This window comes from Oryx dammah, unplaced genomic scaffold, assembly GCF_014754425.2.
Source record: "Oryx dammah isolate SB20612 unplaced genomic scaffold, SCBI_Odam_1.1 HiC_scaffold_3, whole genome shotgun sequence".
Lineage (NCBI taxonomy): Eukaryota > Metazoa > Chordata > Mammalia > Artiodactyla > Bovidae > Oryx > Oryx dammah.
Window position 1 is genome coordinate 19,576,986 of NW_024070187.1, and position 14,270 is coordinate 19,591,255.

Here is a 14,270-nt window from a genome sequence, read left to right on the forward strand (position 1 = left end):
TCTCTAGTGTGTAGACCAATCTAGTCCCCTTAGAGTCTTTAACATTGTTAAGTATTGCAAATAACAATGTTTGCAAAAATGTTGCCCTTCACACTTCCAAATATCCCCGCTGCATACTCTGAATACCTTCTCATCACTTCCAGCTTTCCCCCGTCTATCAGTCTTCCTCTTCCTCTTAAATCTTTAACCTCTCCTATTCCATTGTTCCTACCCCCCTGAGCCCTTTCTTCAATGGTTTCTCTTCCTCCACTCACCCCTAAACTGTTAAATGTCAAAATCATTAGCCCCTTTTCATCTTTATAATCTCCACTCTGACAAATTGTATTTACTACTAACTACTTCCTACATTTTGATAACTCCCACAGTGCTAACTTGGATTTTTTTTCCTGATTGTTTTTCTAATTATCCTAGAAATATGTCAGATCTAACATGTCCAAAACGACATTTATCTTCTCCTTATCTCCTCCAAACTTAATTTTCTTCACTGATTCCTAATACTAATTAATAACCACCTAAGCCAGATATTTGGTGGATCCTCAAATTCTCTTTTGCTCATCTTCAAATCCACTTGGTCACTATGAGTTCCACCTCAAATATTTCATATATTTAATTTTATCACTGCTATTTTGTTAAATTAGGACCTTAACATGTCTTGCCCAATGGCTGCAATAGTTTACTTCTCTAATCTTCCACTAATCTAAGCTGTATTTCATTTATTTGGCTTGAGTAGCCATATAGAGTTAAAACACTTCACTCTCACCACTTCCCTGGTGGCTCAGACAGTAAAAAAATCTGCTGGCAATGTGGGAGACGGGCTTGATCCCTGGGTCAGGTAGATCCCCTGGAGGAGGTCATGGCAACCCACTCCAGTATTCTTGCCTGGGGAATCCCATGGACAGAGGAGCCTGGTGGGCTACAGTCTATGGGGGTGCAAAGGGTTGGACACAACTGAGCAACTAACACTCACTTTCAACCTTAACAGAACTGCTTCACCCTCATTTTCCCCAATATACACTTAGAACACACCCCAGTGATAGGCCTCTTGTCTACAAGATTTTAAAGTTCAAAGATCTTTGTATGGTCTCCAAGGCCATTTATGACCTTACAGCTCTCCTCTACTCAGGGAGAAGCTTTTTTTCCTTCAGAAATGTGTGCATACCTCTATCCCAGCTGTTATCCTTTTTTCCTATAGTTGGCATTTTACATTTCTCCTCTAAAGAAGGAGTTTATTGAAACTGTGTAGACTTCATGGTCTTTCGCCTCCTTCATGAGCATCTCTAAACACACCACCAAGCCTTCCATATAGGCACAACCTGGCACACACTTAGAAAACAGGGGGAAACTAGCAAAATCTAATATATCTCATCACATGTATATACACTTACAAAGTGGTACACCCATAGCTCTATATGTATAGACTTGCTATGAAAACAGTTAACAGGTGGCTAACAGGTGGTTGGAACTATAGTTTGAATCATATAATTTAATTAACCACTATAGCCTGTCTATAGAGATAAAATTATCCATATGAGAACAAGATTAGTAAGTAAAACAGCTTGTGAGCCTTAAAAACTCATTATCTTTACAGATTAAAAGACCAGAAATATGCTCTTTTGGATGGTATAATTTTCACATATCAAAAACAGAACATTACAGTGGCTTCAACAATTCAGAAGATAAAAAAGTTAGATAAAAGAGAAACATTGCTTCAAAACTATTTCTGGAAAGACAGGTAGGTCATCAATAATGAGTAAGTAAAGCGTCTCAGTAACTGTCAATCATTGTTTAAACTCACCTGATTATTATATGCATCAGGTGCAAGTTTCTTGTATGTTGGGGCCATAAGAGTGGACAGGTTTTGTAAATGTGACTCCAGTTTCTCTTCCTGTATAAAATGAACAATTCTGCATATTAAATTCCAAATCCATTCTATCCATATATGAAATGTGATTAATTAGATTTTCCCCCCTACATCTTAGATCCAAATCACTATATATAGCACCTCTTATTAAATAACTGCCATCTTGACACACTAAGTGAAAAGCATAGACCATTTATAACCTATTTTTGTGTTGTTAAGTGTCTATCACTTTGTTATTTTAATAAGATTAATCAATTTTATACTTTGCATGCATTTTATTAATATATGTCTACACTAGTAGTAGATTAGGAGAATGAGGCCATTTAAAAGGTCACATTCTCTACTCCTCTCCAGTTAGTGGCCAAGGAAGATGAGGTGTTGAAAGGATTTGTTTGGTTTAACCTATTTCCAATCTTTATATTTTTAAATGTTTATAAAAATAGCATTTCAAAATTTGAAATGATATCTCCATAGGACTAAAAATCACTAGGTGATGCAAATATGAATAAAACTCCAAGAACTATAATGTGGTATATGTGAAAAATTTTGTAAAGTTTAAAAGAGGAAAAATGTTCAGTTACATTCCCTCCCCCCAAACAAAAAATATGCTTTTTTAAATGCTAGGTGATAATAGTCCATTGTTCCATTCATACCTAGATGTTCTCATTTCACATTGATATGTCTCTAAAAACCTTGGGAGATTTAACCAGCTGGCAGAAAAACGTTTGTATTTCAGAAGGTGAGCAGATTTCTGACTGAAGCCCTCCTATCTGACAGACAGAGGATGTTACTAGCCATCCCCTGGATTTGGTTTACATGAAATACAGGAATAAATATTTATGAAGTAGTGGTGAAAAAGCTCTCCAGTGTGAAAAATTAAAGTGGAAGGCAGCATGCAAATTTGCTATTCATTAGGTTTATTAAATAGCTGGATGTTTTTCTTTATGAAAAGAGGACATCTAGCACATTAATACAGCTTATTAAAATATTATGATTCTATGAAAAAAATTTTATTGTGACTTGAAAAGCTTTTGCACCTTATTAAATTTCTGATTACTATTATAATTACAAAAATAGAGATAACACATTTTTCAATTAGAGGGACATGTAAAAATTATTACATCAATAGTATAGATATCTATTTCAATTGCATCTAAAATTTGAAAGAAAACTATACTGTGTACAGATTCACTAAAAATTTTGTATTTAAACACTAAGCATACTGAGGTTTTCCAATTATTCAATTAACATACCCTAGAACACAAGCTACCCAAAAGTTGTTAAATTTCATACCAGTTTACAAGTTATATTTCGAGAAATTGATAGTCTAGAGAAAGGACAAACCCAGTGACGTCAATGAGAAATCAGAGTTCATTTATTTCAACTACACTTTTATATTAAAATCTAAGTATGTTTTAGTTACTTGAATGCACTTCTTATAGTAACATTAAATCATCAAGTCTCATGGGCTGAAAATGTGAATAGAAATGGTCTTTTATGAATGTGGCAGTCACAAACATGGCTTCTATAATTCAGGTTTAAAAGATGACAGTTTTAACAGTCAAGCATTAATAATTTTAATATGTAAATGACAGCTGTGTAAAACTCAAATTAATATAGAAGACAAAGAATAAAAAGCCATAAGCATAAAGAGTTTGTGTTGCTCAAACCCTATTACTTTGGTATCACATGGTTGTTATCATGCATAATTTTATAAAATATTATTATGTGTGTCTACAGTTTAGCCAAAATTTATTTATCCATCTTTGAGATGAAATTCTCTCTGCTAATGAGAGTTTAGCAGAGTATATCATATTATTCATTTCATCTGTGTTCACCAATTCTCCATGAAAAATAAACAGATTATACATTAGGAAGTAAACAAACCTCTTTTGGGTCATCCCCAAGCAGCTTAAATTTTCTTGGGATCTTGCTTCTGGCAAACTTACATCCATTGTAGTACATGCTCCATGAACAACCAAAAGAAAAGGAGGCACCACAGGTGTCTGGGTCCAGCCCCTGACAGGCACAGGTTCTCCTAAGAAAGCAAAGAACCAAGTTCATGACTATGGGTAGCACTGACTGGGCCATCAATCTCATATTCTGGGTATCTACATTCCAAAATGGGTGCAAATCAATTTTAAAACTCTAACTTTATATTAAGCTGTGCCACAATCAAATGAGAAAAGAACTATTTCAACTGACTCAAAAAGACCATTTAAATAAACATTTTATTGCAGTATAAACTGGAGAAAAGTACACATGATTTTAAAGCTTGCAATCACTCATAAATGAAACATACCCATGTGGCACTTAAACTAAGAAACAACACATCGACTTGCACCTTCAAAACCCCATCCTTTCAGGCACTGTCTATCACAAGTAACTTCTATCACAAGAGATGAGTTTTGCCTATCTTTACACTATATGTGTGCCTCTGCCTGGGCCCATACACTCAGGCATGTCCGACTCATTGCAATTCCATGGACTGTAGCCATGAGGTTCTCCAGGTAAGAATACTGGAGTAGGTTGCCATTTCCTTCTCCAGGAGATCTTCCTGATGCAGGGATCGAATCTGAGTCTCCTGCATTGGCAGGCAAATTCTTTACCACTGAAGCACGAGGGAAACCCTTTATACTATATATACACTATTGTGTCCATTGTGCTTGGTCACTCAATTGTGTCTAAATCTTTGTGATTCCATGGACTGCAGCCTGCCAGTATCCTCTTCCCATGGAATTCTCCAGGCAAAAATACTGGAGAGGGTTGCCACTCCCTTCCCCAGGGAATCTTCGCGACGCAGGGATTAAACCCAGATCTGCACTGCCAGGGGATTCTCTACCAACTGAGCCACTGAGGAAGCTCCTTATACAGTAGATACTGTAAACCTACTGAGTTTAGTGTGTATGCATGTGTACATGTATGTGAAAGTGATATAAAAGTGAAAAAGTATGTGTGTGTATATATATAGTTTTGCCCATTTTCATTCTATGTATAGTATAGATCACACAAACATTTATATATACACACACACAAACACATATACACAGTTTTGACTATTTTTATACTACATGTAAAGAAAAGGCAGAGGAACCAGAGATCAAAATGCCAACATCCGTTAGAGCATCAAAAAAGCAAGAGAGTTCCAGAAAAACATCTACTTCTGCTTTACTGACTATGGCAAAGCCTTTGACTGTGTGGATCACAACAAACTAAAAAATTCTGAAAGAGATGGGAATACCAGACCACCTTACCTACCTCCTGAGAAATCTGTATGCAGGTCAAGAAGCAACAGTTAGAACTGACCATGAAACAACAGACTGGTTCCAAATCGGGAAAGAACATCAAGACCATATATTGTCACCCTGCTTATTTAAATTATATGCAGAGTACATCACGTGAAATGCCAGGCTGGATGAAGCACAAGCTGGAATCAAGACTGTTGGGAGAATTATCAATAACCTCAGATATGCAGATGACACCACCCTTATGGCAGAAAGTGAAGAGCTAAAGAGCCTCTTGATAAATGTGAAAGAGGAAGAGTGAAAAAGTTGGCTTAAAGCTCAACATTCAGAAAACTAAGATCATAGCATTCGGTCCCATCACTTCATGGCAAATAGATGGGGAAACAATGGAAAGAGTGACAGACATTATTTTTGGGGGCTCCAAAATCACTGCAGATAGTGACTGCAGCCATGAAATTAAAAGACGCTTGCTCTCTGGAAGAAAAGCTATGACCAAACTAGATAGCATATTAAGAAGCAGAGACATTACTTCATCAACAAAGGTCCATCTAGTCAAAGCTATGGTTTTTCCAGTAGTCATACATGGATGTGAGAGTTGGACTATAAAGAAACCTGAGCGTTGAAGAATTGATGCTTTTGAACTATGGTGTTGGAGAAGACTCTTGAGAGTCCCTTGGACTGCAAGGAGAGTCAACCAGTCCATCCTAAAGGAAATCAGTCCTGAATATTCATTGGAAGGACTGATGCTGAAGCAGAAACTCCAATACTTTGGCCACCTGATTCGAAGAACTGACTCATTTGAAAAGACCCTGATGCTGGTAAAGATTGAAGGTGGGAGGAGAAGAGGATGAGATGGTTGGATGGCATCACTGACTCACTGGACATGACTTTGAGTAAGCTCTGGGAGTTGGTGATGGACAGGGAAGCCTGGAGTGCTGCAGCCCATGGGGTGGCAAAGAGTCAGACACAACTGAGAGACTGAACTGAACTGACACTACATGTAGTATGCTATATTATACTGTAGTATAAAAATAGAAATGTGTGTATGTATGTTATACACATACATATATAACATACACAGGTACATGCAATTATTTAGTGTAAGCTTATTTGTATCTTTTCTTCAACATTTTTTGGATGTTACAACTGTATTGTTACATGTAGTTTTACTATATTTACATGCATACAGTTTTCAGTTGTATAAATATGCCACAAATTAACCATTCTAACACAGATGGGCCTTTGAGTGCTTTCTAGTTTTTGGCTAAAATATAGTACAGTGACTTTACAGACCAAGTCAGCTATATCCTAAGGGCAATAAACAGGCGACCAAGCAAAGAAATCAAAAATTTAAAACAAGATAAAACAAGCCACAAGGAAAACTATATTAATAGGTATTTTTTTCCTAGCTGTACTGAGGTATAATTGAAAAATAAAATTGTAAATATTTAAAGTATACAATGTGATGATTTGATATAAGCATATATTATGAAAGGATTTTCCCATGAAGTTAGTTAACACATCTGTCACCTCACAAATTTATCTTGTTTTTTTCTTGCAAAGAACATTTAAGTATGACCCTTTTAGCAAATTTCAATTATATCATAAGATGTTATCAACCATAGTTACCATGTTATACACTAGAGCCTCAGATCTTATTTTATAATGAAATACTTTACTAATCTCTCCCTATTTCCTTCAGGCCATAGCCTCTCACAACCACTATGCTACTCTGTTTTAATGAGTTTGATTTTTATTTGTTTGTTTTTGACTCCATGGATAATTGATACCACTAGTATTTGTCTTTTTCCATATGGCTTATTTCAGTCAGTATAATACCCTCCAAGTTCATCCATGTTTCAAAAATGACAGGATTTCCTTTTTTAAAAGCTGCATAATATTCCTGTGTGTGTGTGTGTGTGTACACAAACCACACCTTTGTCCATTTATCCATTAATGGAGTCTTAGGTTGTCTCCACACCTCGGTCATAGTAACAATGCTGCAATTGGAGAGCAGATACTTCTCTGAGATAATGACTTCATTTACTCTGGATACATGTGGACAGGTGGATGGTTGCATCCTTCATTTATGTGTTGTTCTCCAGACCTCACTGGACAACAACAGTCTTATTTGTAGAAACAATATTATTTTGAAGTTACTTATGTATGTTCTGACATGAAGAAATCATTGTTAACTTCAATTAAGAATTTCAGTGTAAGATGAAAGAAGTCTAAAGATAAGTAAAGATCCTGTAATCCTATGAATAGGAAATAGTATGAATTGATGGGTTAAAAAGTTCAAAATTTCTCTTTCTAAAAAAAATTTCTATATCTTCACACTGAATATATCTAAAGTAACAATATAGTCACTTTAGAATTGTTACTCCAGAATTAGGCTGGATATCCTCCAAAGCCCCTACTCTTGGAGAAATGTCATTATTTTACCTATTTGGTAGCTCTCTAGAAGACCTCACCGACAAGGCTTTCTTTATTTGATCTGACCTGGAGCTCACCTATTATATACAGCCTTTTCCCCACTGGAGGTATTTGTTGACAATAGTTAGAGGCAGTTGTTGAACACTGTAGCTGTCTGAGGTCTTGGTAGACAAAACTAGCTAGACTGACCAAGAAAAAGAGAGAAGACCAAAATTACTAAAATTAGAAATCAAAAAGAGGATATTACCAATGACCTTATTAAAAGCATTATAATACTATAAAAATGATCTATTAACAAATTAGATAACATAGATGAAATGGACAAAAGTTCCAGGAAGCACAAACTACTGAAACTGAGGAAATAGAAATCTGAATATATCTATAACAAAAAGACTGAATCAATAATCAAAAAACTGCCTGCAAGGATAAACCCAGGAGTACATGATTTTCCTGTTACATTTAAAGAACATTTAAAGAACTAGCCCCAATCCTTTACAAATTCTTCCAAATAATATGAGAGAACCCTTCCCAATGCATCCTAGAAATCTAGTATTACCCTGAAACCATAAAACAAAGACATCAAAAGAAAACTATAGACCAATATCTTATCAATATAGATGAAAAAATCCTCAATAAAACACCAGCAAACAGAATCCAACAACATACACAAAAAGCATACACTATAGCCAAGTAATAACTATCCTAGAAATGCAATGTTGGTCCAATGTACAAAAAAAAAAAAAAAAAAAAAAATCAATCAATATTAAATACTACATTAACAAAATGAAATACAGAAAAAGCATCTGAGAAAAGTCCAACATCCTTTTATGATAAAAATGTTCAACCTAAGAACAGAAAAAAATCTTCCTCTATCTGACAAAGAACATTTACAAAAACCCTACATTTAGCATCATACTAAATAGTGAAAAACTAAAAGTTTCCCCTTAAAATCAGGGATAAAACATAGATGTTTGCTTTTGCCAGTTCTGTTCACAATCTACTATATGTTCTAGCCAGGGAAATAATGCAAAAGGGTTAAAAAAAAAAAAAAAGTAAAGACACTCAGATTGGCAATGAAGAAATTATCTCTTATTTGTAGATGACAAGACTTTTGTATGTATAAATCCTAAGGAATCCACTAAAAAAAATTAATACTAATCAATTAGTTTAATAAGTTTGCAGGATACAAGGTTAATATATAAAAACCAATCGTGTAAGGGTATACTAGCAATGAACAATTCAAAAATGAAATCAAAATAATTCCACTTAAATAGTATCAAAAATAATAAATTATTTGGGAATTTGACAAAATAAGTGTAGTACTTGTACACTGCAAACTATAAAACATCATTGAAAAAAATTAAAAACCTAAATAAATGTAAAGACATACTGTCTAATAAATAGGAAGATGTAATATTGTTAATATATCAATAGAACCTCTGTCAAAATCCCAGATGGGGAGATTCATAAGTTGATCCTAAAATTCATAGAGACCTGAAAAGGACACAAAATAGCCAAAATAATCCTATAAAAGGAAAACAGAGATTTACACACCCAATTTCAAAACTTATCACGACAACTACGGCAGTCAATGCCATGAAGTATTGGCAAAAGGACAGGTATATAAATTAATGAAATAGCAAAGTCCTGAAATGACCCATACATCTTTCTCAATTAATTTTCAACAGGAATGACAAGAAATTCAATATGGAAAACACAGACTCTTCAACAAATGGTGCTGAGACAACTGGATAGTCACATGCAAAAGAATGAAGTTGACTTCTTATCTCACATGATAACTCAACAGTGATCAAAAGACTCAAATGTAAGAGCTAGAACTATAATACCCTGGGAAGAAAACATTGGTGTAACTCTTCAAGACCTTGGATTATACAATGATTTCTTAGATATGACACTAAAAGTACAAGCAGTTAATTTAAAAAGACAAATTGATTTCATCAAAATAAAAAACTGTGCTTCAAGGATATCATCAAATGAAGAGATAACCTACAGAATGAGAAAATCTGCAAACCATATATCTGATGAGTTCTAGTATCCAGAACAATTAAAAATTGAGCAAAGATTTAAGTATAAAGATTTCTTCAAAGAAGATAAAGAGGAATAGCCAATAGCAAATGAAATAACGACTAACATCATTACTCATGTGAAGTGAAGTCGTTCAGTCGTGTCCGACTCTTTGCGACCCCATGGACTGTAGTCTATCAGGCTCCTCCGTCCATGGGATTTTCCAGGCAAGAGTGCTGGAGTGGATTGCTATTTCCTTCCCCAGGGGATCTTCCCAACCCAGGAATCGAACCCGGGTCTCCTGCATCGCAGGCAGACGCTTTACCGTCTGAGCCACAGAGCAGCCCCATCATTACTCATAGGGAAATGCAAATCAAAACCTTGGGAACGCATGTACACCCGTGGTGGATTCATGTCAATGTATGGCAAAACCAATACAGAATTGTAAAGTAAAATAAAAAATAAATTAAAAAAAAAGAATTAAAAAAAAAAAAACATGAAATACACATTATACCCGCTGAAAGGTTATAATGAAAAAGGCAGACAATAAATACTTTTGATTAAAATGCAGAAACATAAGAACCTCTATTTTGTTGCTAAGCATGAAGAGTGGTGCAGCTGTTTTGGAAAAGTCTGGCAGTTCCTCAGAAAGTTAAACAGCATTACCAAATGACTATCAATGCCATTCCTAGGTATATACCCAAGAGAAGTGAAAATATATGTCTATACAAAAACATGTACACAGATATTTTTAGCAGCCAAAAAGTAGAAATAACCAAAATGTCTATGAACTGATAAATAGAGAAAATGTGGTATATGTACACAATGGAATATTATTCAGTCATAAAAAAGAAATAAAGTACTGATTACTGTGATGACAAAGTCAAACCTTTAAAACATTATAAGATATAGGAATAAAATCCTACCTAAAGAGCCAAAAGACCTGTACTCTGAAAACTATCAGACACTGATGAAAGAAAGCGAAGATGACAAAGATGGAAAGATATATCAAGACATGTTCCAAGATATGTTCTTGGATTAGAAGAATCAATATTATCAAAATGACTATAGTACCCAAGGCAATATACAGATGCAATGCAATCCCTATCAAATTGCCAGTGGCATTTTTCACAGAACTAAAATAAAAAATACTTTAATTTGTATGGATACACAAAAGACCCTGACTAGCCTGACAATCCTGAGAAAGAAAACTAAAGCTGGAGGAATCAGGCTCCCTGACTTCAGACTATTCTACAAAGTCACAGTTATCAAAACAGCTTGGTACTGGTGCAAAAACAGAAATATATTAACAAATCAATGGAACAGAAATAAAGCCACGCATCTTTGCTCAATTAATCTATGGCTAAGGAGGCAAGAATATACAATGGAGAAAAGACAGTCTCTTTAATAAGTGGGGCTGGGAAAACTGGACAGCCACATGTAAAAGAATGAAATTAGAACACTCTCTAAAAACATACACAAAAATAAACTTTGAAATGTATTAAAGACCTAAATGCAAAGCTGGACACTAAAAACTCTTAAAGGAAAATATAGGCAGAATACTCTTTAACAAAAATTTTGCAATAGCCTTTTTTTGATCCACCTCCTAGTGAAAATAAAAACAAACAAAAAAAGCAACCTAATTAAACTTAAAATCTTCTGTACAGCAAAGGAAACCATAAACAAAATGAAAAGATAACCCACAGAACGGGAGAAAATATTTGCAAAAAAAGTGACTGACAAGGGATTAATTTCTAATATACAAACAGTTCATGTAGTTCTATATTTTAAAAAAATCAAAAAATGGGCAGAAGATCTACACAGACATTTCTCCAAAGACATCCAGATGGCCAAAAAGCACATGAAAAGATGCTCAACATCGCTAATTATTAGAGAGAGAAATGCAAGTCAAAACGACAGTGAGCAATAACCTTACACCAGTCACAATGGCCATTATCAAAAAATCTATAAACAGTAAACGCTGGAGAGGGTGTGGAGAAAAGGGGACACTTCTACACTGTTTGTGGGAAATGTAAATTGGTACAGCTATTATAGAGAATAGTATGGAAGTTCCTTAAAAAACTAAAAATGGAACTACCATATTATCCAGCGATCTCATTTCTGGGCATGTATCTGGAGAAAACTAGAATTTGAAAAGATATATGCACCCCGATGTTTACTGCAACACTATTTACAATAGCCAAAACATGGAAGCAACCTAACTGTCCATCGACAGAAGAATGAATGTGATATATATATATATACACACACACACATACACAATGGAGTATCACTTGGCTATAGAAAAGAATGAAATAATGCCATCTGCAGCAACATGGATGGACCTGGAGATTATCATACTAAGTGAAGTCAGTCAGAGAAAGCCAAATATCACATGATATCAGTCATGCGGAATCTAATTTTTAAAAAATGATTTACAAAACAAAGGAGCTTGGGGTTAACATACACACACTACTATATACAGAAAACCAACAAAGCACAGGAAACTCTGCTCAGTATCCTGCAACAATCTATATGGGAGAAGAATCTGAAAAAGAGTGAATATATGTACAAGTGAATCACTATGCTGGACACCTGAAACTAAGACAACATTGTAAACCAACTATACTCTGCTAAAAATTAAAAAAAAAAATTAAAGACCACACATTATGCTAAATGGAAAAGGCCAGACAGACAGGTTAAATATTGTATGATTCTATTAATATGAAATGCCCAGAGGAGGCAAATTTATAGAGACAGAAAGTTGATCAGTACTTGTCATTTAGGGGAGAGAAGAATGGAAAGTGACTAACCAATGGCTATGAGGTTTATATTTGGGCGTGACGAAAATGTTGCAGAACTTTGTGAATCCACTAATGCGCTGTATTGTATACTAAAAGGGTGAATTTTATAGTGTGTGAATTATATCTAAATTTTAAAAAATCACTACATAACAAAGTGACTTCAAGGTGATTTCCTACATGAAGTGGATACTAAAAAGGCACATTTCTTTCGACAGAGGCCTTTCAATTACAGTTAGAATTTTCACATTGTAGCCTCATTTCAACATGACTCAAAATTTGGCTAATTGTTAAATAACAAATCAGAGAAATTGTAGTAAAAATATTTGCCTATGCAACATATTTTTAAAATGCTTCAACCTCTTTGGACTTCTAACTGTAAAAAAGAAAAGAAATGTAAGCTAGAAACTAGATCAGCTATTCAAACTTATGCAAGAATAGAAAACTAGCAAAATAAATGTATACAACAAGTAAATTTGTACAACATTAAAAAATAAGAAACATTTCAATTTGCGAACTAATAGAAACAGGTAATAATCATCGATGGATGTGCTAAGCCGTTAAGTGAAAGTTTTCCAGGAAACTTTATGATGTGTGGATCAAGCTAATAACTTCTGAAATGAACACTGATAATATCACTATAAATGGAACAAAGCAGATATTATGTCTCTCATGATGGGTCTAAAGAAGTAAGATTATTTCATGACCACTTATGAAGCATTTTGCTAATGTACATGTATATATACATATTTAAGTCTCTAACTACCAGTGTCTAAATGATATTAGTGGCAGAGGAACAAGTTAAGCAAGTGTGCACAGTCAAATCCAGAGTGTGGGAAATTTTACAAAGCAAATCAAAATCATACAGTCTAACAAATTCCTTAAAAAGAGGGGAAACTATTCACAAGAGGCTTGTGAATCATATACTTTATCTTACAAACTGGGACACTTTTGAAAATAAAAGGAAGTTTTATCAATAATTATGTTAGATGATAGGCTTGAACTAGGACCTACTAAAAAGTCTCAATCAAATGCAAGATACAGACTTTCTTTTTTTCCGTATTTTTTTTACTCTCTGTGTATATTGGAAATTGGATCCAGTTAGGGAATTTTAAATGTGGTCTGAACATTAAATGATATTCAAGAACCACTCAATTTTGAAATGAAGGATAATGCCACTGTGACTAGGTTTTGTTTAAAAATAAAAAAGTCCTTATCTGTTAGCGCTATACATCAGAGTGAATGTAGCTGAGATGATATGACATCTGTTTTGCTTTAAAACAGTGGCGGGGGTGGGGTTAGAAAGTGTGGCAAAGAGGATATATGTAATAGTATTGGCAAAATGTTGATAAATATTGAGGCTGTGTGATGAGTTCCTGGGGATTCATTATCCTGTACTCTCCATTTATGTTTATTGGAAAATTTTTTATAATATACAGTTTCTTTAAAAGTTTAAGATCACCTAGCATGGCAGAGACAGTTCTGGCTTTGACTTTCTTATAATGACAGATAGCAGTCCCACAACTTCTACTTGCCAAAAAAATACTGGTTAGGCTTAGTCCATAAAATGGACATCTCAAAGGGAAATCTTTAAAGGAGAAACAAATGGCTTAGGCTCAAAGGAAATGTAAAAATTCATTCTGACTTTCCCACTGGAAGATGCTCTCAGAGTTGTTTCTGGACTCACAGTGGGTGGTTATGGTGCACGCAGGCACTGGGATTTATAACAATTCAGTGATGAGGGTCACATAGCTTTGAACATTAAAATGAGTCAGCAGCCCCAATTTGAGATTATCCTTCATTGTTGTTGTTGTTTAGTTATTTCAGTCGTGTCTGACTCTTCGTGATCCCATGGACTATAGCCCACCAGGCTCCTCTGTCCATAGGATTCTCCAGGCAAGA

General features: G+C 34.7%; 1 protein-coding gene across 1 annotated transcript in view; it reads right to left on the reverse strand.

The window, feature by feature from the left end:
* Positions 1–14,270, reverse strand: part of TET2 (tet methylcytosine dioxygenase 2) — a 135,650-nt gene that overhangs the window by 19,579 nt on the left and 101,801 nt on the right. Inside the window, exons 7-8 of the mRNA XM_040237533.1 lie at positions 3,749–3,899; positions 1,796–1,885 (exon numbers count right to left, since the gene is read on the reverse strand). Of these exons, the coding sequence (XP_040093467.1) occupies positions 1,796–1,885; positions 3,749–3,899 (241 nt within the window). The remainder of the gene's footprint in view (positions 1–1,795; positions 1,886–3,748; positions 3,900–14,270) is intronic.